General features: G+C 41.1%; 1 protein-coding gene across 3 annotated transcripts in view; it reads right to left on the bottom strand.

The window, feature by feature from the left end:
* Positions 1–2414: 2414 nt before the first annotated feature.
* The window catches only part of RGMB (repulsive guidance molecule BMP co-receptor b), a 76371-nt gene continuing 52650 nt past the window's right edge, over positions 2415–26135 (bottom strand). For all 3 annotated transcript variants that reach the window (XM_075837032.1, XM_075837025.1, XM_075837039.1), the window contains one exon: positions 2415–5988. In XM_075837032.1, coding sequence (XP_075693147.1) covers positions 5323–5988 — 666 coding nt within the window. In that variant the 3' untranslated portion in view covers positions 2415–5322. The remainder of the gene's footprint in view (positions 5989–26135) is intronic.

The raw sequence follows: 26135 nt of genomic DNA on the forward strand, positions 1-26135 counted from the left end.
GACTTGTGCACTTGGACCAGCGGCAGCAGACGGAGCGGACGGGCCGGAGGGAGCCGCGGCGGCAGGAGCAGGTAAGAGATTTCTATGTATGTTCGTGTTTGTGTGTGTTTACTACTGTATGTAAACCTACTACACTGTGTGTTAGCTCAAAAAATGGCGACACACAGTGTAGGAGGTTAGACCGTTCAAACCCCTCGTTTATCCCGACACTAGCCAGGATAAAGGAGGGGGGATTCTCAGAGCTCACTAGAGCGAGTGCTTTTTTCCCAATTTTGCAGCAAAAAGCAATGTGGTTGCTTTACCACATGCAATGCTGCAATTTTGGGGAATAGCTCCATCTAGTGACCAGCAATGGGAAATATTATAAATTAGAATCTAATTTATAATATTTCCTGACTCGTGAAAAAAAAAAAAAAAATGTGAACAATGTTTAATCACCTACACACTAAATGTTTAATTAAAAAAGAAAAAAAACATGTTTTGCTGGCAACACATTCCCTTTAATCTCATTTTCCATTCCCCACACCCTTGTTTGCCAACGTTGTAGGGCATGAGTAGAGGGGATCCCTGCACAGATTTACATCACACAAAAAACAAACAAAGCCGCCATAGCGGCCGCATGGGATGACTCCATGATATGTACACCCTTGAGCATACAATTGTACTGTATATGCATTTGCATTCCTTATTATATTGATTTGTTGTTATGTCAAGTTCATCAGATTGGGAGTGGCTCTTCGAGGTGGTTCTTTGCTCTGGCTAATGGGGGGGGGGGGGGGGGTCTGGAGCAGGAAAAGCCCTCTGTGATAAATCTGATAATGCAACCTACCTCATAACTGGAGCACATTTCACAAAAATCCAAACCAAAGTTTGTACATTCAAATAAAGACTTTTTAAATAGCAGATATTAAAAGCGTGCAATATTTCAAAAAGCCTCCCTGTAGCATCAGGGAATATTCACAAGTTATATCACGCAGCATTTTATTTATTTTTTTGCACAATTTTCGCATGATTGCAACAAAACCACAGCATTTTGGAACAATTTTGCGAAAATTGCAGTAAAAACAGCGATATGACTGCAAAGTGTGAATACAACCCCACTGTAACCTTGTTCGTGAAAATGGCTCCTCATTAAAGTAGGGTAGTAAAGCGCTGTTCACACCACCTCAGAGTCCTGTTTAGCATATGCAATGGGAAAGTTCCCAGTACATATGCCAAACGTATCCATAGGACCCTATTTACCCACTGTGTGCCAAAAGTATGCCCTTTTAACAAACTCCGGGCCAGTATGCTTCGGCATGCCTTGTTTTTTTGCAGGATGGAAGTAGACTAAGCTATTGCATACACAGGTAAGCAGTAAAGAAACGTATACTGCGCGGTAGAAGTTTTTTTTTTTTTATAATTAGGTTCTCTCTGGGTGATGTATCCCACTATATGCATCGCAGTCTTCAGTCAGATGTATACGCAAAATCTTCCTGATCTATACCTGAAACGTAGGACTTTGCCATGGTGTGAACCGAGCCTAATTTAAACAGGACATATACATATCAAAATTGGACAAAGTTGTTGATTTCAACCATTTTGGACGATATTCCTAAAATGTCAAATAATCGTTTGTGATGGCCGACATTCAACCCGTGTGCCGGGAAAGTGATTGGTTGGATTTTTCTTTTAGTCTACAGCTAAAACGGTATTTAAATTATTTTTTTTAACCATGGGATGATGTCCCTAGTCTGTTAGTATGGTCTCGCATGTTAATGGTCGGATATTTAACGTGCAAAGGCAGCTCCAACTGTGCTGTGGAGGTAGTGGGGGGGGGGGGGGTTTAGTGTACGTGTGGTTGTGACAATCCCTTTGTAACCTGACTTGATCGCACTGCTCTAGTTTATTGAATGCTCTCTATCATTTCTAAAGAATGCTCACGTTTCATATTGGGCATCCCGTTTACGGAAATGCAGAATCAATAACTTACCATGGCTGTAGTACAACTTTTCAAAAAAATATAATATTATTTGAAACGGTTATTTAAACTAAAGCACAGGTCCGAGCACGAAGATATGAATTCATTTTTACGCTGTAGTTACAGTGCTCCCCCGAGTTCCAGAAAAGGCCAAGTAAATACTTTAGCATGAAGAAGCATGACGCCTGCGAGGCTCTGAACACATCCAAAGCCAGGGAGGCATAACTCAGGGTTATAGTAAAAGAAATGATGAGATGCACGATTATCAAACACACACATGGTTCCAATTACCACGCATTGCTAAGAAATGAGTCACAGCATATCTGCAAGGTGCGGAACAACTTATCTGGACTTGTTAACCACCCGCTCCACCAGAACCGCTCACCTTGTCTGCAGATCCCGCTGAATACTCAAATGCTCAGAGGAGGTCGCTACAGCACCACACTTCACACGATTCACTTTAGGGTAACCAACTTTATTCTTGTAGCGTAATAAGTTAAACTATTTACACAATGCACAGTCACTCTTACACAAACAGATACTTATTGGAATAACTTTGAACCACATCTAAAAGTTTCTGCAAAGACACATTGTGGGTTTTTCGAAGCTTGAGAGGGGGCAGCCATTTTGAGCACATCCTCTGAAAGGTTTTAGCTCTCCCCAGAGAGCATTTACGAAGTTCTAAAATATCCATATGTTTGGCATTATCTAAAACTCTTTTTGCCACAACAGCCTTCAAGAACATGTGCAAATAACATTTTGTCAATTCCCAGAGCTGGGCCAAGAGTGAAAAAACGAAGAAGTGCTAAACTAAGAGAAAGATGTATAAGTTGGTTAATGTTTTCCGGGCACGTTTGAGCGTTCAGTCGCTGCTCTTTTTCCATAATGAGATTACAAAATGAAGTTTAGTAGAAACTTGCGCTAATCCTTCAGCAACAGCTTGTATAGTTACTGTGACAGTTCAACAGCGGAGGCCGTCTGGTTTTAATTTACATAGGTAAAAAAAAAAAATTTTTAGATATCCTAACAGATCTCTTTAAACAAGAATATAATTTAGGCACCCTAATAACGGCAAGCTAGTGGGTGCTCCCGAACCCCAAAGCTCCTTATATTTAGGTCATAAGAGGACATGTACTGTATGTTCAACAGTTTGTCCCTATTGGCAGATAGGGATCACGTCACCCACTCCATGGTACCGATCTGTATAAAAGAGTGGGAGCTGGGAACGCATGCTTTCTTAGAGCCCCTTTATTATTAGGACATCTGAAACATTACAGAATAGTAGAACAGATGTTATTTTTGCATCTGCTATACCATCCATCTCTAATAGAGATTGATTTAAGGTTGAAGCAAATCTGTGATCTTTCTCCAACTTATAGATTTTTATGTAACTGTATAACAATGTAAATTTGCAGAGTTGGATATGCCGGCTATATCTAATGAAAGCGTATAGTAGAAAATATAAAACTAACCTGACATTGCGCTATTGTTAAACAATGTGTTTTAAACATCCAACGGGAACGACCAAACCAACTATTAAATATAAAAAAGACTTTCACTCATTTACGGAAAATCCTTCAACGTAAAGGCGTCAAGTTCATCTTGCATTGTTAATCTTTAGATGAAAATGGCAGGGGCAGGGAAAAATAATGTACATTTCAGGAGGCGGTCAATTATATGGGCGTTACCCATGACTCCCATCCCAAATATTAGGCAGGTAATTCTTTAGGGGCACAGGATTTGGGGATTTGCCCAGTTGAAATCAACAGCAACTCTTCAGAATAATATTATATTAATTGCAATATGTAAAAACGCTTATTGCTTGCACAAGCAGTCATGACTAGACTAGAGGTTTGTGTTTTCACAGTTCTGAAAAGCAAGGAAAGACAGTAAAGTTAAACATCTCAAATGTGATATTAACAGGCTACGCATGCAGCTGTAATGGGATCAGTTATAGTCTATAGGTCACACACCCAAAAATTGAATAATTGAAATCATTTTTTTAAAATGCCAAATACACATAGGAACAATAATGTTTTTTTTTGTGTAAATATCTTAAAATAATATCATTTCTGAGCAGAAGTGGCCTTATAATGAGAAAATCATAGGCAGCTGTCTCCGGCACCAGGATTTGGGGGGCAGCCAAAATTAGGGAATCAATTTAGAAGATGAACATTTTCTTCCTGTCTTAGTATAAATGGACAGTTTCTAATAATGGCTTAATAAGACACAACAGCAATATAAATGGGAAAGATGCCATCTCAGATGACTCATAAGTATCATTAGGCCGACCACTATTTCTGGTAAAAGGGCAATACATATGTGCCTATATGTATCAGACCAAACATTAAAAGGAGTTGTATGAAATTACAAAAATAGGGTATAAAAACAGCACCACCCTTGTCCCTAGGCTGTGCTTGGTATTGCAGCTCAGCTCCATTCACTTGAATAGAGCTGAGCCGCAATACCAGACTAGGCCCATGGACAAGGAGACGGGCGCTGTTTTTTGGGGAAAAAAAATACCTAGGATTTACATTGCGAGGTACATGGGGCTCAAATAAAAGAATAACATGTTTATCGTAAAACGAGAGAGACAGATCAAACTTCTATGAAATAATTGTAGCAATTGAAGGATTTTTTTTTTAGAACCTGTATGGTGCCACTTTTGATTTAATGGCCTATAAAGCTGTCCACATGAGAAACTGAAAATAGAATGAGAGTCAAGCATGACTCCAGATTGCTCTTGATTTATTTTGTTCTAGGGAGCATATAATATACCTGTGTGAACAGCGTCATACAGCTTAATCATCACTACTAACCTTTCATGTTGTCAGTTTGAAAGGAACAGAAAGCTGTTCATATGGTTTCTTTTGAACTAGCTATTAGAAAAATTCCATGGCAACCCTACCGCCATTACATGGAAACTACGTCTAACCTGCCAAGTCACACAATACAAAACTTTCTTAGGTATCAACACAACACATAAACAGAGCTTAGTATGTGTGTATTCACACATATCATATCATATCTCACTTGTAAAGACATAAATATCTTATAAAAAATAAAGTGCTTTCTAAAAGGTCCCAGCAAAGGAACATATAAAACATTGTACAACTGAAAAAAAACAACAAAAAAAAAAACAAAAACAAAAAAAAAAAACACACGAAAAAAGGACAAAACAAGACAAATTAAAACAATACTACATCCAGCTTAAGTATAAACAATAACACAATATGTACAATCTCATGGGCATCCCGAGACAAACATCCCTTCATATACACGGTATATACATATATGCTGTTATCCTTGCTCAATATATTATAACAATATATATTTTACAATTTTTTTTATACACAAGAAAACTACAAAAGAGCAACAAAGACCAAGCACACAAGCCCAAGAATGATAGCAGACAAAGCGGGGGTTTTAGCCATGTTGCCATTTGTTGGAAAAATTATCCAAAGCTCCTTTCTGGGGTGCAAGGCCTTCACATCCTCCCAAGCGCTCTGAGCCGCCGCTGTAAAGTTCGCATCACTAGTTGTAAGTAGGTCAAAAACACAAGAATGGAAATAGATGTGCCGGACTTGGAACTTTTCAAGACATTTGGCAATGGCACTTTCCAGTGTGTATGCTGGGTGAGTTTGTCCAGATGATGAGCTGGGTGAATGGTTACTGGTCTCAGGGAAACGTAGATGTCCACCTTCGTCAATGCGTTCACTGGACGGGCAACCATTCATACACAATTGCAAATCTTGGCTTTCCTCATAAGCCATAGCCAATTCTTCTGGCATTCGAATCGCTAGCGTTAGGTAGTTTCCAAGCTGCCGCACAATGACAGTTGTCCCAATGTATCTGGCATGCATTTCAACATGCTTTCCACTAGCTTTCTCTATAATCCGCAAGGTTTTTATGTCACCTTCTCCACCACTGGTTGTACCATCCACAAATGCTGCAGGCAGATCGTCCGTCACCGCCTGGTACACTTTCTGGTCTGTGCAGTCTTGGTATGATTTGAATATTATAGTTATCTGAAACAAAAAAAAAAATGTGTTAAACGGTTGTGAAATTAAAATTAGGATTGCAATAAACAAAAGACAAAAACTAAGGTCAACTTTTTGCGCCGGTTAAAGCACTACAGGAACCAATTTTACTTTTTGGTGGCCTCACCATCACAGGCATCAATGGACAACAACCAGAAGATTAAGCTTTCTGTATTAGTAGGTTTATAATTTTCAATAATAAAATATTGTAATAAAATTTGACCTAACCAGTCAAATAACAAGTTCAATGACAGCCCAATACCATCTCAACTATCAAAAATAGGTAGCCATTTTATGCAATATGCGCTCTCCAAACACGTACCCACATAATCCAACACATGAAGCCTAAATAATATATTTGAGAGACTCTTTTCATCCTATTTATGGCAGCAGCTTTTTTTTTTTTTTTTTAATAATTCCAAATAAGAAATATTGGAAGTCCTTATAGATACTGCAAGCCAATAAGTGGGGAAAAATATACACACTACTGGTTTAACCCTTTAATGACCAGCCTATTTTAGACTTTACAGAGACCCTTTCACCTCCCCATACATGTGCAGCTGAGTGCAGCGTGTAATGGGGAGGGCTGCACAAACCCTGGGGCACGTTACATTTTTTTTTCTACCTCGCTCCGTTATTTAGATATCGGTGCGGTTATATTCGGCGCCCGATATTTAACCCCTTAAGGACGCAGCCTAGTTTGGGCCTTAAGGCTCAGAGCCCATTTTTCAAATCTGACATATTTCACTTTATGTGGTAATAACGTCGGAATGCTTAAACCTATCCAAGCGATTCTGAGATTGTTTTCTCGTGACACTTTGGGCTTCATGTTCGTGGTAAAATTTGGTCGATATATTCAGTCTTTATTTGTGAAAAATTGCAAAATTTAGAGAAAATTTACAAAAAATAGCATTTTTCAGAATTTAAATGCATCTGCTTGAAAAACAGACGGTTATACCACCCACAATAGTTACTAGTTCACATTTCCCATATGTCTACTTAAGATTGGCATCGTTTTTTGAACATTATTTTATTCTTCTTGGACGTTACAAGGCTTAGAACATAAACAGCAATTTCTCATATTCTTAAGAAAATTTCAAAAGCCTTTTTTTGAAGGTACCGGTTCAGTTCTGAAGTGGATTTGAGGGGCCTATGTATTAGAAACCCCCATAAAACACCCCATTTTAAAAACTAGACCCCTCAAAGTATTCAAAACAGCATATAGAAAGTTTTTAACCCTTCAGGCATTTCACAGGAATTAAAGCAAAGTGGAAATTAAATTTGCAAATTTCATTTTTTCTGCTGAATTTCAAATTTATTAAATTTTTTTCTGTAACACAGAAGGTTTTACCAGATAAACACTACTAAATATGTATTGTCCAGATTCTGCAGTTTTTATAAATGTCCCACATGTGGCTCTAGTGCGCTCGTGGACTAAAACACAAGCCCTAGAAGCAAAGAAGCACCTAGTGCATTTTAAGGCCTCTTTTTTATTAGAATATATTTTAGGCAGCATGCCAGGTTTGAAGAGGTGTTGAGGTATCAAAACAATGGAAACCCACCAGAAGTGACCCCATTTTGGAAATTACACCCCTCAAGGAATTCATTTATGGTTTTTGTTATCATTTTGACCGCACAGTTTTTTCACAGCACCTATTTGAATTGGGCTGTGAAATGAAAAAAATGATATTTTTTCCAATAAGATGTAATTTTTGATCAAAATTTCTTATTTTCACAGGGAACAACATACCCCATTTTGTTGCCCAATTTGTCCTTAGTGCGGCAATACCCCATTTGTGGTGATAAACTGCTGTTTGGGCCCATGGGAGGGCTCAGAAGGAAAGGAGCGCTATGTGTTTGTTGGAGTCCAGATTTTGCTGGATTGGTTTTCGGGTGCCATGTCGCATTTGCAGAGCCTCAGAGGTATCAAAGCAATGGAAACCCACCAGAAGTGACCCCATTTTGGAAACTACACCCCTCAAGGAATTCATTTATGGTTTTTGTTATCATTTTGACCGCACAGTTTTTTTACAGCACCTATTTGAATTGGGCTGTGAAATGAAAAAAATGATATTTTTTCCAATAAGATGTCATTTTTTATCAAAATTTCTTATTTTCACAAGGAACAACATACCCCATTTTGTTGCCCAATTTGTCCTTAGTGCGGCAATACCCCATTTGTGGTGATAAACTGCCGTTTGGGCCCATGGGAGGGCTCAGAAGGAAAGGACCACCATTTGGCCTACTGGAGCTTTTCTGGTGCTAAGTCATGTATGCAGAAGCCCCTGAGGTACCAGTACAGTTGAAACCCCCGAGAAGTGACCCCATTTTAAAAACTACACCTCTTAAGACATTCATCTAGAGGTGTAGTGAGCATTTTGACCCCACAGGTACTGTGTAAAAGATAATGCGCAGCAGATGGTGCAGAGTGAGATTTGCAATTTTATATATATATATGGCATGTCAGTGTCCGATATAGTGTGCCCAGCATGCGCCACCGGAGATATACACCCCTTAAATTGTAATGTGGGTTCTCCTGGGTACGACAATACCCTACATGTGGCTGTTATCAGCTGCCTGGGCATACGGCAGGGCTCAGAAGGGAAAGATGAGGGGGGTAAGCTGTGCGGAGTGCATCAGGGTAAATTAAAAATCAAGGGATGTATGATACATTTTAAAACAATCTTTTATACAGAGCCCTGGTTTTTCGGGACACGTGTCACATTGGTATATTGTGTTCTTCCTTATCCCCCTCTTATAGCAGACTCTGCACCTCTTTTGACTCTTTCCCTTTCCACCGGTTTGGGGAACTTCTCTTGGAAAGTGTTGCCCTGGTACGATGCGTGTGGCCTCGCTTCCAGAAGTACTGGGTGCCCCCCCTTCCTGGTCCCTAAAGATTAGATCTTGAAATTCCAGGAAAGTTCCCCTCTGGCCTGCACATCGACGTAGCACGTACGCATTGTACAAAGCCATCTGTATGATGTGCATGGCCAGCTTCTTATACCACACCGCATGGCGCGGTAGGGCTTCAGGACTTGATCTGACAAGTCCATCCCTCCCATGTACCTATTGTAGTCCAGGATGCAGTCTGGTTTGGGGGTGGCCTTTCCTTCATATATCCTAAACCTGTAGGTATACCCTGATGCACTCTCGCACAGCTTATACATCTTCACGCTATACCTTGCCCTCTTACCCGGCAGGTACTGGCGGAATTGAACCCTCGCTTTAAAATGTACCAGGGACTCATCAATAGAAATACACGTCTCGGGGGTGTATGCTTGGGAAAACCGGGCACTGAAACGGTCTAATAGGGGTCTCCGTTTATACAAACGGTCAAAACTGGGGTCATCTCGGGGTGGGCACGTCTCATTATCAGTATAATGTAAGAAGCGAAGTATTGCCTCATTTATTTATTTTTTTAGGTTCCAGTTCAGTTCTGAAGTTGCTTTGAGGGGCCCATATATTAGAAACCCCTATCAAATACCCCATTTTAGAAACTAGACCCCTCAAAGTATTCACAACAGCATTTAGAAAGTTTATGAACCCTTTAGGTGTTTCACAGAAATTTAGAGCAAAGTAGAGGTGAAATTTACTTTTTTTTTTGTCAGAAAATCCTCTTTATACCATTTTTTTTATAACACAAAAGGATTTATCAGAGAAACGCAACTTAATACGTATTGCCCAGATTCTGCAGTTTAGAGAAATATCCCACATGTGGCCCTAGTGCGGTAATGGACTGAAGCACCGGCCTCCGAAGCAAAGGAGCACCTAGCGGATTTTGAGCCCTCTTTTTTATTAGGCACCATGTCCGGTTTGAAGAGGTCTTGTGGTGCCAAAACAGTGGAAAACCCCCAAAAGTGACCCCAATTTGGAAACTAGACCCCTTGAGGAATCCATTGTAGTTTTCTTGGGGTGCATGCGGCTTTTTGATCAGTTTTTATTCTATTTTTAGGTGGCGCGGTGACTAAAAAACCGCAATTCTACTATTGTTTTTTTGTTCTATTTTTTTCACAGCGTTCACCGTGCGCTATAAATGACACATTCACTTTATTCTGCGTGGCGATACGATTACGGCGATACCAGATGTTTATAGTTTTTTTATGTCTTATGGCGTTCCACAATAAAATACGTTTTGTAAACAATCATTCACTTTTTGTGTTACCTTATTCTAAGAGCCAAAACGTTTTTATTTTTCCTTCAAAAAAGCCGTGCAAGGACTTATTTTTTGCGTAACGAACTGTAGTTTCGATCAGGACCATTTTTCGGTACATGCGACTTTTTGATCTCTTTTTATTCCATTTTTTGGGAGGTGAAGTGACCAAACAATTGTGATTGTGGTGCGGTTTATTATTTTATTTTTTTACGGCGTTCACCGCGCGGGATAAATAACGAAATAATTTTGTAGTTCAGGCCGTTACGGACGCGGCGATACCAATTATGTATAGTTTATTTGTTTATTTATTTATTTATTTTAATAATAAAGACTGACAAGGGAAAAAGGGGGATTTTTACTTTTATTACTTTTAAAACTTTTATTTTCTTATTTTTACACAACTTTTTTTAACTTTTTTTTTACTTTTTTACTTTGTCCCATTAGGGGACTTGAGGGCAGGAGGCCCTGATCGCTATTCTAATACACTGCACTACATGCGTAGTGCAGTGTATTAGAGCTGTCAGCTACTCACTGACAGCAAGCATAGTGGGTCCTGACGTTGTCAGGACCCACTAGGCTTCCGTCTATGGCATAGCCGGACGCCATTTTTTGGTGTCCGGTTGCCATAGTCACCATCGCCGGCCGCTATCGTGTAGCAGGCCGGCGATGGCGGATTAACCCCTAAGAAGCCGCGATCGCTATTGAACGCGGCTTCTGAGGGGTTAAATCTGCGGGGACCACCGCGATCGGTCCCGGCACATTGAGCAGTGATAGTCTGCTGTCGGAAACAGCAGCTATCACAGCTCATGCACGCGCCCCGCGCGAACGGCGCCGTGTTTACTCCATGACATACTATTATGTCATGGAGCGCGAAAACGATGCACTTACCATGACATAATAGTATGTCCTGGAGCGTTAAGGGGTTAAATAACCCCCTGAACAGTCAACGGGGTGTGTACTGGCAAGGGGGCGTGTTACTATGGCTGTGACACTGTCCAATCAGATGTGGACAGTGTTACAGCACGAGCGAGGAATGAGAGTGTGCGCGCGTACACAAGCTCTCACTCTTCAGCTTTCAAGATTAGTCTTCTGCCGAACTGGCGAGGGGGCGTGTCACTGCTACGGACAGTGCAATAGCTGTGGAGAGGAGCTCTCATCTCTTCAGCTCTTGCGAGAGATCAGTCTTTGTATTGTCTGCCGAACTGGCAAGGGGGCGTGTCTCTGCTACGGACAGCGCTCCCCAGCTTACACTGTCCGCAGCAGTGACACGCCCCCTTGCCAGTTCGGCAGAAGCCTAATCTTGAAAGCTGAAGAGTGAGAGCGTGTGCACGCGCACATACTCCCATTCCTCGCTCTTGCTGTAACACTGTTCATATCTGATTGGACAGTGTCACAGCCATAGTAACACGCCCCCTTGCCAGTACACGCACCGTTGACTGTTCAGGGAATTATTTAAATATCGGGCGCCAAATATAACGGCACCGATATCTAAATAACGGAGCGAGGTAGAAAAATTTTTTGTAAAGTGCCCCAGGGTTTGTGCAGCCCTCCCCATTACATGCTGCACATGTATGGGGAGGTGAAAGGTTCACTTTAATGACCAAGCTATTTTTTATGTTTTTTCCATGGTCTCATTCCAAGAACTATAACTTTTTTATTTTTGCTTCGACATAGCTGTATAAGGTCTTGTTTTTTGATCATTTTTTAATCAAATTTTTTTTTAAGGCAGGATTCAAAGAAAATAGCAATTTTTGCATTGTTTTATATTTTATTTTTTACGATGTTCACTGTGTGGGTTAAATGATGTAAAAACGTTATAGTTGGGGTCGTTACGTACACCGCAATATAAGATATGTGTAACTTTTTTACTTTATTTTGGTTTTTTTAGTAATAAAGAAGCTTGTTACGGGAAAAAGTGGGTTTTTCATATTTTTATTTTTTTTCACTTTTTATTAAACTTTTTTTTTTTTTTACTAGTCCCACTAGGGGACTTCACTATGCGATTGTCCGATCGCATTTATAATACACTGCAATACTTCTATATTGCAGTGTATTATGCCTGTCCGTATAAAACAGACAGGCATCTGCTAGGCCATGCCTCAGGCATGACCTAGCAGGCATTTGCTACAGGCAAAACAACTCAGATGCGGCGCTCGCATGACTATGGTACCTAAGTGGTTACTCGGTCAGTATCGGAGTTAACTCTGATCCAGGCTGTTATAGAAGGTGGTCAGCTGTAATAGGCAGCGGACACCTGCAGAGTATGGAGTTGGCTCAGCCCGTGAACCTGCCCCATACTTCCCCCTTCGATTTCCACTGTACATGTAGGGTGGATTTTAGAAACAGGTTAAAGAGGTTCTCCACTTCTTATAATCCCTTCTTAGAAGGCTCCCCCCCCCCAAAAAAAAAAAGTTGCAACAGGAGAAAGATATTCTTTGTAGTAGCTCTCTGTCTAATTGAGGATTGTCCTGAACGAGGGACCCCTTCTATTAACTCAAATATGCCCCAATATGTTATTTTAAATTTTTCATTTTTTTTTTAAAAACAGGTTACTCCATTAAAAAGGAGCAGCTTATCAAAAGTGTACCTTATAAAAAGTGCTGATTATATATCACGCCTTTTCACCGCGGTCACGAAGGGGCCTCAGGCTAGGCCGCAGCCTTTTCATGGCGGCCCAGTCTAAGTCTGTGCAGGCGGGAGCCGAGGCTCGGCTGTCTGATTACAGCCGGGATCCTGCTCCAACGGCAGTGATCGAAGTTTACTTAGTCCGCGGCCATTTAACCCGTTAAATGCCGCAGTCAATTGCGACCGCAGAATTTAACGTGTTTACAGAGGGAGGGAGCTCCCTCTGTTACCCATCGGCGGCACGCAAATACAATCGCGGACCTCCGATGGGGTGCCATGGCAGCCGGGGGCATGATAAAAGCCCCCAGGCCTGCCCTGGGTATATGCTGGCAAGTCCTAATAGATTGCCTGTCAGATTTACACTGACAGGCAATAATGCTCTGGTATACTAGAGTATACCAAAGAATTACAGCAGCGATCTAAAGATTGTATAGTAAAGTCCCCTAATGGGACTAAAAAAAAATAAGTAATGTAAAATAAAAATTTATAAAAATTACAGTAAAACAAAAAAAAAACATTTTTTTCCATAAAAAGTGGTTTTTAGTAAAAGTGTAAAAAATAAGTACACATCTATGGATTCGCCACGACCATAATGATCCAAAAACAATAAAGTTAATTAGTAATTTAAACCGCAAGGTGAACACCGTAAAAACAAAACAGCAAAAAACAATGGCGAAATTGCTATTTTTTTTTTCATTGTCCCCCAAATAAGTCATAATAAAAGTTAATGTTCCCCAAAACAGTACCAATCAAAACTACGTCTTGTCCCGCAATAAGCAAGCTCTCATTTCACTACATTGACGGAAAAACAAAAAAATGACGGCTCTTGGAAAGGGACGATGCAAAAACAAATAATAAAAGTCCTTTTATTGTGCAAAAGTCGTAAAACATTAAAAACCTATGCATATGTGGTATCGTCGTAATCGTACCGACCCATAGAATAAAGGTAACGTGTTATTTATGCCGCACAGTGAACGGCGTGAATTTAAAACGCATAGAACAATGGCGGAATTTCAGGGTTTTTTTTCTATTCCCCCCAAAAGAGTTAATCAAAAAATTATATATACCCCAAAATGGTGCCATTAAAAAGTACAACTAATCCCGCAAAAAACAAGCCCTCATGCAGCTAGGTCAATGGAAGAATAAAAAAAAGTTATAGCATTTTGAATGCGATTATAGGAAAACAAAAAAAATAGCTTCGTCATTAGGGCCTAAAATAGGCTGGTCACTAAGGGGTTCATTGTTAGCCATAATTATTAACATTAAAAGAAAAAAATGCTGGAAATAGATCACTCTGCGTGTAATGAATCTATATAATATATATGTTTCCCTTTTTGTATTGAATTACGGAAATAAATTAACTTTTTGATGATATTCTAATTCATCGAGAAGTGTGTGTGTGTGTGTGTGTGTGTGTGTGTGTGTGTGTGTGTGGCCTTATTCAGATGAACGGGTCAGTTTTGCGTCCGCAAATGGACACGTTTGTCATGCGTTGCAGTCCCGTGTAGCATCCGTTGTTTATGTCTGTTTATGTAAACATTTTTCATTAATTTTTTTTTTTCCTTTTCACTTCTTATGAAGTTGTGCGTGAATCACGGACACCACACAGATGTGAATTAACAGCCATCACACGGATGTGTTACACGTTCGTGTGAATAAGGCCTAAGTGTATGTTCACACGCAGTAGCAAAATACGCCTGAAATTACGGAGCTGTTTTCGCCTGAAAACAGCTCCTGATTTTCAGACGTTTTTGTAACTACTCGCGTTTTTCGCTGCGTATTTTACGGACGTTATTGGAGCTGTTTTTAAATGGAGTCAATGAAAAACGGCTCCAAAAACGTCCCAAGAAGTGACATGCACTTCTTTGTCGTGGGCGTCTTTTTCCGCACCGTCTTTTGACAGCGACGCGTAAAATTACACCTCGTGGGAACAGAACAACGTAAAACCCATTGAAAGCAATGGGCAGATGTTTGTAGGTGTAATGGAACCGTTTTTTCAGGCGTAATTCGAGGCGTAAAACGCCCGAATTACGTCTGAAAACAGTTCGAGTGAACATACCCTAAATATACATGGAGGTTCTAAAAGGCGACAGACCACTATCACGGCCAGGAATTGCATAGAAAGACACTACAGTTGGACTATGTGCCCATTTAACAGATCCACGTCATACTTGGATACAGCAGACATGAGATGGCTTTATATTTCAGCGGTGATTTACTATGGCCTTGTTACCATATAACAGGTTTATATAGAACTGTACACTGTCATTTTCTAGAAAGGCAGTAGGCTACAGAATGTCTCCACACAAACCAAAGATACGAGACCTGCAACATTCTCTTCAGGTTTACTCAACACCTGGGAGAGTGAAGTGATCTAACAGGAGCAGTCATAATGAAAGGCAAATGACAGGTCTCTCCATTTAATAGGTACCTTAGGCAAGCCACAATCAGAACATTAGCGCACTAAATTAGAGAATCAACTCTTCTTACAAAGCTGAGCAATTTGTCTGTTTGACAGCCGTGACTCATAAAAGTCTCTCAAGTGTATTTCTGTTGCTGAAATATAGGTTAGTCGAAAGCAGTAGGACACACGTTCTAACAAGGACCCGGGATTTTATACTTGAAAATAAATCAGATAAAAATTAGTTCATATAAAGTATCCAAATTACCAAATGGGGAACGATGAGGTTGTCTGACTGCACTTCCATCTGGCTGGGGACTTTCTAGAAAGATGGAATGAGATTGTATGGCTTTACAACATATATTCTGCGTAACATAAAAGCACCTCATAACAAGAAAAGATCTCTCTTCTCTTCGGCTAATAGAAGTGTCCGGAGTAGCGTACCCTCTTTTATTACGTCCATGTGCCCTAACAGGGCAAATAGAAAAGGGTGGCTCAGAGGCCTTGGTTTTTTTGGTAAGTGTAAATTATTTCAACAGTTTGATACATTTGTTTTAATTATACTTTCATTATTACTATCCTGTAACTAAATGAGACCTTTCAGATGAATATTTAATGAAGCCAGAAGCAGGGGTGGTACTCGGACAACCTTAGTCAGAACAAGAATGGTTACTATTCAGTGCACATAAGCAGGGTGGATTTCATGAGTGTCAAGTCAAAATTTACAACAGTTGCAAAGGTAATCCCGGGACATCAAGTCATATGAGAATCATCATCATCATCGTTTATTCACATCATAATCCATGTTGCTGCTCAATATTTTACAGAGGGTATGAATAGTCTGCAGTACCAGATACAGTATGTATTAGAAAGCTTTTCCTCTGCGTCAATATGAACTAATGACGTCTAAAGTTAATTCCTGCAAAAAAACAATTCCCATAGATATGCGCTATTCAAAATATTGCTGGTCGCTATGGAATATGCTGTATGCAGCAATTTTATCTGTGTTGGTTAGTTCTATCTGTGACGGTACTGATTAAATTCTCTTATAATCTGAGAAGCCAGGAAGTGCCTAAAATAATCCGCACTGGCACCTTACATTTTGAAGTCATTTCTCTGTAGCTGAATGGATGAACATATCCCGTCATTTCCTTGGGGAACTGCTGGATGGAAGCGATCTGCCAGTTTCCGGTTACCCCACGCCAAGCAGATACCTAGAGATATGAACACTGCAAACCATATTCAATAACCTTACAGTATTTTTACTATGGCGCAACATTTAACCTGTCTGCAGACTAAAGGTTCTTGCCAAATTGATAGGGTAGTTCTAAAATGATATTTAGCTATCAACCTGAAATCTACCCAAACTGGACTTTTATTCTGGGTTCTAAGTTTAGTAGTCAATGAAAAACTCCTGCAAGGAGTGTCTCCTCCTGGTCCCCACTTTCAACCTTTGTTAAAACATGCTAGTAAAAAAAAAACATTACATCTAATGTTGACAAGGGGCCATCTTTCTTCCATGCAGTATAGTGGAGGACTACACTGGTCTCCTCTGGAGCATGGAAACCCGGGGTAGTCACTTGCAGCATTTAGTGCAAAATTGTTTGCACAACATCGATGGTATTGCGATCAATGCCGTGAACGAAACATTACACTATATACTACCGTTGTCCAACTGACCTCTGATGAGAAATGAGAATTGCAATGCGTTGGGTGAAAAGCGTTTAGTGAAGTAGAATGCTACCCGAGTTAGCGACTGTAGAAATGACTGGATAGGATCCGCTCTTATTACCATCTCTATCTAGTAAATAGGGCAAGTTTCCTCTACAGGGAACGCTATCCTATATCCTCTACATTCTCTATTTAGACCAAATATATACCACCATTGTGCAAGGCTCTGCTTCCTACTTTTTTGAGAACCAATTATTTAGCAATATTTAGGGAAGTTCAGTGAACTCAGATTTTAACGCATATCAATAAAAGTGACATTTTATTAGCAATTCCCCGTCAGAGAGAAAAATAATTCGGAAGGGAACGGTTACATCAGAGTTGGTGATAGCAATAAATGATAAAATAGTTGAAAAAAAATTACATTCCTTAAATACTATGTAAGAATCTATTCACACTTCGTTCGGTGTACGCGACAGGACACATTGCCTTTGCTGACTGCATCCATAGACTCCCATGGGCCCGAGAGACGTCAAAAGAGAGAGTCCTTTTGGCATCCATTAGGCTGGTATATGTTGGCATAACTATTTCTGCTGCGTCAGAATGCTTAGCTTTCCGTATGCAGCTAGAAACCACCAAAACGAATTGGTGCTGTAAACGCAGTGTGAATAGAGCCCAACAGGTGTATACTGTAGATGCGTTCCATAAAATAACTCAGGTGTGTGGTCTTAAAATAATTGAATATTGAATTTAATTTAGACAGCAGTTCCGACACGGACACTTTTATACATGACCCCTATAGTGTCCTTGTTCATTAGACAAATGTTTAGGTATTTGGCACGTTTGCGCCAGTGTCATTTATTATTGATAAACAAAATTGCTGTGTATTTAAAACATCGATGCTTATGTGAAGTTTCTTTCCCGGACGAGCTGCTGCACTCATCCATTTTTAAACAATTTGCTCCTTGGCTTCTAACCAGCTGTGAAAACAGTAACATCAAGGTACAAAACAGAGTAATGTTTCAGCCCCTAGAACTCAATGTCAACCTCGATGGCGAATGCCCTAATATAGCTACTAAATAACAAGAGTCATATGAGCTCACAACACCAATAATAAACGGTTTGTAAAGCCCAGTTACACTACTGGATTTACTTTATCTTCATTAGAAACACAAACACATTGAATGGAAAATTTAGAAATCGGGAAAAATGGCTCAAATTTTTCTCCGTAGAAAGTCTCCATGGGGAGGATCAGTGTTTTTGTAATTATGCACATTACAATGACGGAATACAAAAACATTTTGTTAATCTCTTTGATTTCACACAATTGTTATTGTTATCTCTGCACAGCGTAGAGACGTTTGTATTACACAAGGTTGTGCAATAAATGCACGTAAAATACCGGGATTGTGGGGAGCAGAGTGGGAGAAAGTTTAATTTTAAACTTGGCACAAAACGCGACGGAAAAGTTTACATAAAGTTCTCGAGCCCTGATGAAAACAGGCTGCAATGTGAAAGCACTCAAGTGAGGAGGACTGAAACATAGGGGTAGATCCAGCTCCGCTTCCAACATGTGGGACCATATTACTAGGTGAATGAACTACACTAGTGTACAACTCTCCACACGGGTCCTCCGGGTCTTTGCTTCCTATGTGAACTAAATCGTTCAGTTCTTTGTTTTATACAGGTTAAAAGGTAAGAGACACATTGCTTCAACTCAATTTTGGGTTGGGGTATGTTCACATACTTAACCAAAAACGTCTGAAAATATGGAGCGGTTTTCAAGAGAAAACAGCTCCTGATTTTCAGCCTTTTTGTTACGTTTTTCAAAATGGCCGCGTAAAAAAATGGCCCGTCGGTACAGAACGCCGTTTATCCCTTTGCAATCAATGGGCAGATGTTTGGAGGTGTCCTGCTACAGATTTTTCAGCCGTTTACGGACTGAAAAACGGCCGAAAATAAGCCGTGTGAGCATACCCTTAGAGTGGGACAGTCAGCAGTCCACCAACATGAACACATTAGCTTAACATTTTATGCTGTGAATTCACTGCACAGTTGTTGCAAAGTTTCCAGATTGTGTTTAATGGAGAGTCAAATTTCACAACACATGCCATTCTTTGCAGAATTTGTTGTGATTACGCTGCATATTCGCCCAAAAATTCCATTGGTTAAAAAAAATGAAAATAGAACGCCTATACTTACCTCTCCTGGCGTTGCAATAGCAACGCGTTCATGCTCTTCTGGCTGCTCTGTGTCCTAGCTGCCCCCTGTGATGACGTTTCATCACGTGACCCCTTCAGCCAATCACAGGCTACACCAGTCACATATGCTGAGATGTCATCACACGAGGCCATCTGGACACATAGTAGTCAAAAAAGCAGGGGCAAGTTGCTATGGCAATGCCAGGAGTAGTGAATATAGGCCGTTTATTTTGGTAGATCTTTTCTGCATTGACCAATCTGGGCGAATATACGCACCAAATTAAAGCACGATTGGTGTAAATATTCAGAAGGATGTTCTGGGTCAGATATGCTTTGGAGATTTTCACAGCGTATCCAACCCGTGTGATCATATCCTTAAGGTGACAGACAGGCGTAAGGTTTGGAACATCACGTCTCATCCTTCCGTGAATAACAGAGTACGCGAAGACTGACAAACTTGTAGACATGCTGGCCCAGTCATTACATATCAGGAAATGTCTTCTCCATCTGGCCAGAATTACCATACTGGAGAAGTGATCAACAAGTTCCAATGAATGTCTTTTTTCTGTAATTACTTACACATCACAACGGGGTTAGGAAGCCAGCTGTAAAGTAAAAGAACTGCTGGATCCCAGGATGATTAGAAAAGCTCATTTTCTTCAATTAGAATCATTAAAGAAAGACATCTGTTCATATGTTACCATTAGCATGCCATGTAATGCAATCACTCCTTCCAGAAATATATATATGTGCATAGTGCGTTTCCAAACAAAAAAAATAATAATCTACAAATGGCTTATTCTGCACGGCAGAGCCGCTGTCAGAAACTACCAATATCTCACGTCCATCTGGTAAATGAAATCTTTAGGGCGCTCAATTAAAAACTTCTGTGTATGAGCTATAAATTCTAAACACTATACATGTGCCGGGAACCTGGCAACGGAATACAACGCGCCATTTAGAGCCAATATAATTTGCAAATGAGCTTCAAACTGTGTCATGTGGTTTATATAAGCCATTTGGTTTGATGAGAGTTTAATTGCCATTAAAACTTGGTTACCATTAAATGATTTGTATTGAGTCCTCTGGGTTGGGAAATAGCATGATGTTATTTACAGAGAGAGCGCATCTAGTAACAAAACGGTTTAATTTTAGAATGGCCATGATGTATGCCAGTAAATCTACAACGCCTTTATACTAGAAATGAGAAAACTGCACACAATATGCAATATTTAAATGAAAGGGGATAAAAAAAAAAAAAAAAGACAAAATTTTTTTACAGAACTAATGTACAGAGCTGATCCAGGAGTCCTTCTCTCCCATAGACTACATCAATGGATAAAAAATTGCTCTCATCTCCATCTACTAATCTACTCGTGCTTGCTGCGGAGCCAATACTCTCATGTCTCATCCTCCCGAATTACATCCTCTCACTACTGTCTGCAGGACTTCTCTCGTGCTGCACCCATTCTGTGGAAAGCACTACCTCAGACAATAAGACTTGCACCTAACCTTCCACGTTTTAAGCGTGCACTAGAATCTCATTTCTACAAGGAGGCCTATGTCGCATAACTTTATCTTGACTACAACCATTTTCCACGGTCTAGATAGCTCTTCACTTCACATGGCTATGTCCTCAACTAGCAACCAACGTTGCGTCACTCTGCACTTTATATCCGTGTTGGCTCAGATACTGGCTGGGTAACTGGAACATGCAGCGTTATTTAAAATTCCCCTTACCAACACAACGGCTGGTCGCCTGGACTAAAAAATAGCACCTTGTACCTATTGTGTCACTCCTCCTATCCTATTTAGATTGTAAGCTCTTGCGGACAGGAACCACAGTCCTTTTGTCTCATTGTTAGTTTATTTGTTTGGATTACTTGTCATGTTTGTGGTTTGCTTCACACCCATTGTAAAGCGCCGCGGAAAATGTTGGCACTATATAAAGATTATGATGATTATGGATGCTAGCCAAGTTTTATTTTAAAAATCCCACAATTCCATGCACTGCACCCTGTCTGGGTGGGTACGATTGTACGGTTTCGAATAGCATGCCCATTCAAGAGTAAAAACTGCCGCTGCAAAGAAGTAGGAGCAAGGGGGATTTAACGCTACATAACACCATAGACTAACATGATACTCGGTATATCCTTGAAGTTGTTACATGAAATCCCTTGAAGCAGGTAGACACTAGAGAAGACGTGATGTCAGAATCAGGCTGGCTCTTGAAAGCTACATTGGCATACTGTTTGGTCGTTGAACATTATAATTACGTTACATAAAATCTACTTATGGTGCCAGAAACAGAAGAGGTTATGCAGTCCAGAGCGCTCACCTGTTAACACCAAGTGACTTTATTGCTGCATCACGCACAGCCTGGCAACCAAAATTTGGCATTGAAGGAAACACTGGTTGCTGGGGTGGGGAGGCATAATACAGTCTCTTGTAAACGTAAGGGCACTGAACATCTTATACCTTACAGACGTCGCAAAGCTTCATACATGTCATCAGGAGAAAAACAAGTGATGTAAGCAAGAGACGGCTCAATCCCTTATTCAGTAAACAGCCACTGAAAGATGGAAAGTTTGAGGGTTTCTACCTCCCTTACGATCTTTTACCATAGACTGACACGGTGAAGTACGACGGGCAAGCAAGTTAGTCAAAGCTTATTGACTGCCAATCTTTTTGTAGTTGTATACTTCTTGATTTAAAGAGAACGCGTCACTAGATTTTAGGATAGTAAACCACCAGTGCGTTGTTATACGGCTGGGCTTTAGCGTCCGAAACTTGCCCCTCTCTAAACTCTGTTTTAGCATTTGGTCTAAAAAGAAGGTATAATACAGCGAGCGCTGAATGCAAATTACCAGAGAATAGTCCAGAGAGGAGTCCAACGGCATCCTGCACATGCTCAGTTGAGGCCAAGGCCGGCACACCTCGACTCCTCTCAGGACTCTTCTCTGTGCGCTGAATGCAATTTACCAATGTATTATAACTTCTTTTTAGACATAATGCTAAAATGGACAGTTTTGTGAGGGGCATGTTTAGGATGCTAAACCCCAGAAGTATATCCCCATTCTAGTGACAGGTTCCCTTTAATATTATATTTTTACTGAATTTTTGGGTGAAATAATAAATAAAATCACATCATTTCACTTAACTGCATCAACCACAAGTTTTTTTTTTCATTTTAATAAACCATAGGTTTTCCTTTTATGAAAATATTCAGTATATTTTATATATTGAGTGACTGCCTTACAGCCCATACACACAGCACAGTCTCTAGGGGCTATGGGTCGGTAATAAGGACTCGTAGGGATTCCAGGTGCTGCCACCATGCGTGTGTACATTATACCCCTATCAACCCAGTATGCAGACCTCTTGCATTTACACTAACAGGCCAAGATCATTTTCCCATTTTACCTTACATGTAATGGCCAAACTGGATATTCCACGTGCTGTTCAGTTCTCAGGATCTGGCCTCGTATCAATGGTGGAACACACCACATTCAGTCCTTGTTCTGAACCGCTTTACTCTTTTATGCAATGAATTATGAAAGGCATTTTGTTTTGCTTCTTACACAGCATAAAGGTGATGTTAGATAATATGTTTAATTGCAAAACAACCGTAAATTACGTTCCGACAGGAGATCAATAGATTCCAATATTCTAATTACATTTCCGACTTCCCACCAGAGACGCTGGCTTTCATCAGAATAAGGTAATGCAGTTATTTTACAAAACTGCTCTGACACTAAGAAAACCAACGAGAACACAAAATATAAATGGACCAATGATATGCAGCTAATGTGGGCACAGACATGTTTTAGCGTGGGGGCATAGGATTTGGTGATAGAATCTTTTTTAGAGTATGTATGGTAAAGTGAATGATTATCATACTGTCCAACTCTCAGATCATGTGCTGGGCCTGACCTGTGATTGGAAGTGTTACATATAATATGCAAATCATTGGTAAATCAGAATAGATCATTATCGCCATCATGTATTGATAGTCAGTGTTTTACTCCTACTGATCCAGAGCTCAGTTAAAAAAAATACCTATAAAAAAGGCACGGACCAATATCCCAAGTGGCGATCAGACGAACAACATTCAAACAAGAATTCCATACATTGGAGGGCTAATATTCTTTTGTTCTAAGAAATTATCTAAGCCTTCTTTCATCACTTAAAAGGGTATGTGTCGTGAATTAAACTTTTTGTTTTTAAGTAAGTTACTTATTTATAATATATTTTTTAAGATTTTGCTGTATTTTTTTTTTCTTCCACATGGTGGAAAGTATTAAAAATTCAATAATTTGATATGTTTTCCGATGTTGGCCACTAGAGGGAGCACTTCCCAGAATTACAGCAAGGTGAATAAGGCAAAGCAACCTGACTCACAGCTGCCGTAAATGTGGGAGGGAATCTCACACCCCCCCATCCTGCAAGTCAGGAAAAGGTGTCTGCAAATTGCTAAGCATTGACCGGCTGCCATTTTGGGTGTGATTGTACAAATGGCAGCTGGCAGAAGCTATAGGACACGCCAAAAGGCTAAGGCCTCATTCACACGACAGGGTCCGAGTGTCGGCTGGGAAAAATCGGCCGTTTTTGGCAGATTTTCCCGGCCGGTTTGCATCCGTTCCGGGCTGTGTTGCCGTTTTTACCGGCGGATTTGGACCCGATTTGCATCCGTTTTTTTCCCTGACCGATTTTTAATCGGATGAATTTCATTTAAATTTGTTGCCACACACAGCCCTTTGTAGAGAATGCCACAGCCCCCTGTTAGGTAATGCCACCCAGCCCCCTGTAGGTGATGCCACCCAGCCCCCTGTAGGTGATGCCACCCAGCCCCCTGTAGGCGATGCCACACAGCCCCCTGTAGGCGATGCCACACAGCCCCCTGTAGGCGATGCCACACAGCCCCCTGTAGGCGATGCCACACAGCCCCCTGTAGGCGATGCCACACAGCCCCCTGTAGGCGATGCCACACAGCCCCCTGTAGGCGATGCCACACAGCCCCCTGTAGGCGATGCCACACAGCCCCCTGCAGGCGATGCCACACAGCCCCCTGCAGGCGATGCCACACAGCCCCCTGCAGGCGATGCCACCCAGCCCCCTGCAGGCGATGCCACACAGCCCCCTGTAGGTTGCACCCATCCCCCTTCCTTCTAGGAGAAGTCACTGACTTCAATGTCCATATATGGACAGTGTAGTCACTGACTTCTCCTGGAGAGGAATTCCCTGCCACAGGTTGGGAATTCCGCTTCAGAAGTGAGTGACTTCGCTGTGTTCATATATGGACAGTGTAGTCACGCACTCCTCCTGTAGCGGAATCCCCAATCCCCGGCCGGAGATTGGGGATTCCGATTCCTACAGGGAGCAAAAAAAGACCCTCCTCATCCTCCTCATATGCACTCTGCACTGTGAGGAGGAGAGTGCGCGAGCGATGGTAGACCCGGCCATCACTCGGGACACATTCCGGTGATGGCCGTGTATTACCCGGCCCCATAGACTTCTATGGGAGCCGGGCACCCGGCCGAAAGTAGGGCAAGTCCCATTTTTTGACGGCCGATTTTCCCGGCCCGTCAAAAAATCGGTCGTGTGAATAGCCCCATTAGGGGTCTATTATTCCTAATGCAGCCGGGTGCCGGCCGATTTATGAACGGCCGGCACCCGGCCGGGAAACCCTGTCGTGTGAATCCCGCCTAAGGGTATGTTCACACGCTTACTAAACAAAGGGAAAACCGCTCCTGATTTTCAGCCATTTTTTAATCAAACTCGCGTTTTTGGTGGCGTTTCTTACGAACGTTTTCGGAGCTGTTTTTCTATAGATTCAAAGAAAAACGGCTCCAAAAACGTCCCAAGAAGTGATATGCACTTCTTTTTGGCGGGCGTCTTTTTACGTGCCGTTTTTGGAAAACGGCCGCGTAAAAAACGCCCCGTCGGAACAGAACGCGGTATTTCCCATTGAAACCAATGGGCAGATGTTTGTAGGCGTTCTGCTTTCTCAGCTGTTTTTCGGGATAATAATCATGACACTGTCCCTTTAAAGGGGTTTTCCAACCCTAATTTAACATTTTTAAAAAGGTCTGGGCGCACTAAACATATTCCAATAACCCCCCCCCCCCCCAAATACCTTCTTCTTGTTTCTGATGTTTTCCGCACAAATCCTCTCCTTGCAAATGTTTCTGTTTGTTTACATCCAGGAGTTCCGGTTTACGTTAGTTTCCGGTCCCACCTAGACTACATTTACCGCAATGCATAGAGCCGCTTAGCACACCTCCACTGTTCTCAGAAATAGCGCACATTGGTTCTCCGTTGGTCACTGGGAATGGCACAGGCGCAGTGTAGCCAGGGCTTGTGTGAAGAAAGAATACTCACACAGGTGCAGTGGAGGCAATGGACTGAGCATGCGTGGAGGAAAGAGTTAGTTCGAACCACGCATGCTCTGTAAATTATTGAGCCTATCCGGCCCCCTCCTTTCTACAGGACGTCAGTAATGACGCTCCGTACATCGAGCAGGCCGGAAGGAAGTGTTGACAGTGAACGGACGGGAATTCAGATGGGGTGGGCGTTGCGTGACCCGCGATGCGATTGGGAAAACCGTACAGATTCTCCAGTGTGAGTAATTTGAAAAGTCACTTGTATTGCCAGCAGGTGATTGACCATTACATGTCAGGTTCTGGAAAACCAGGTGTTTTTTTTACACCATACACCGATCATAAATAACGTTATACATTTATTGTACAGGTTGTTACGGTCGTGGTGATACCAAATATGTCTATATTATTTCATATTTTGGGACTTCTATTTTAAAAAGTTTATGCATTGTAAAAAATTTGTATTTGTATTTTTTTTTTTATTTAAAAGGGGTTGTCCAGGAATAGATTTCATTTTTATTTTAACCTAATGGGACATGTACATTTACTTTTCTAATATAATTTCTGTTTATATGTGGCAGCATTACATACTTATAATTCGCGGTCACGTAACCGCACCAGGAGTAAATTTTTTAATTTCCTGTGACGTTCCGGGTCTTTGCTCAGGCAGCACTTCCGGCTGAACAAAGGCACGGCACGTCATCAAC

The sequence above is a fragment of the Rhinoderma darwinii genome, chromosome 1, assembly GCF_050947455.1.
Source record: "Rhinoderma darwinii isolate aRhiDar2 chromosome 1, aRhiDar2.hap1, whole genome shotgun sequence".
NCBI lineage: Eukaryota > Metazoa > Chordata > Amphibia > Anura > Rhinodermatidae > Rhinoderma > Rhinoderma darwinii.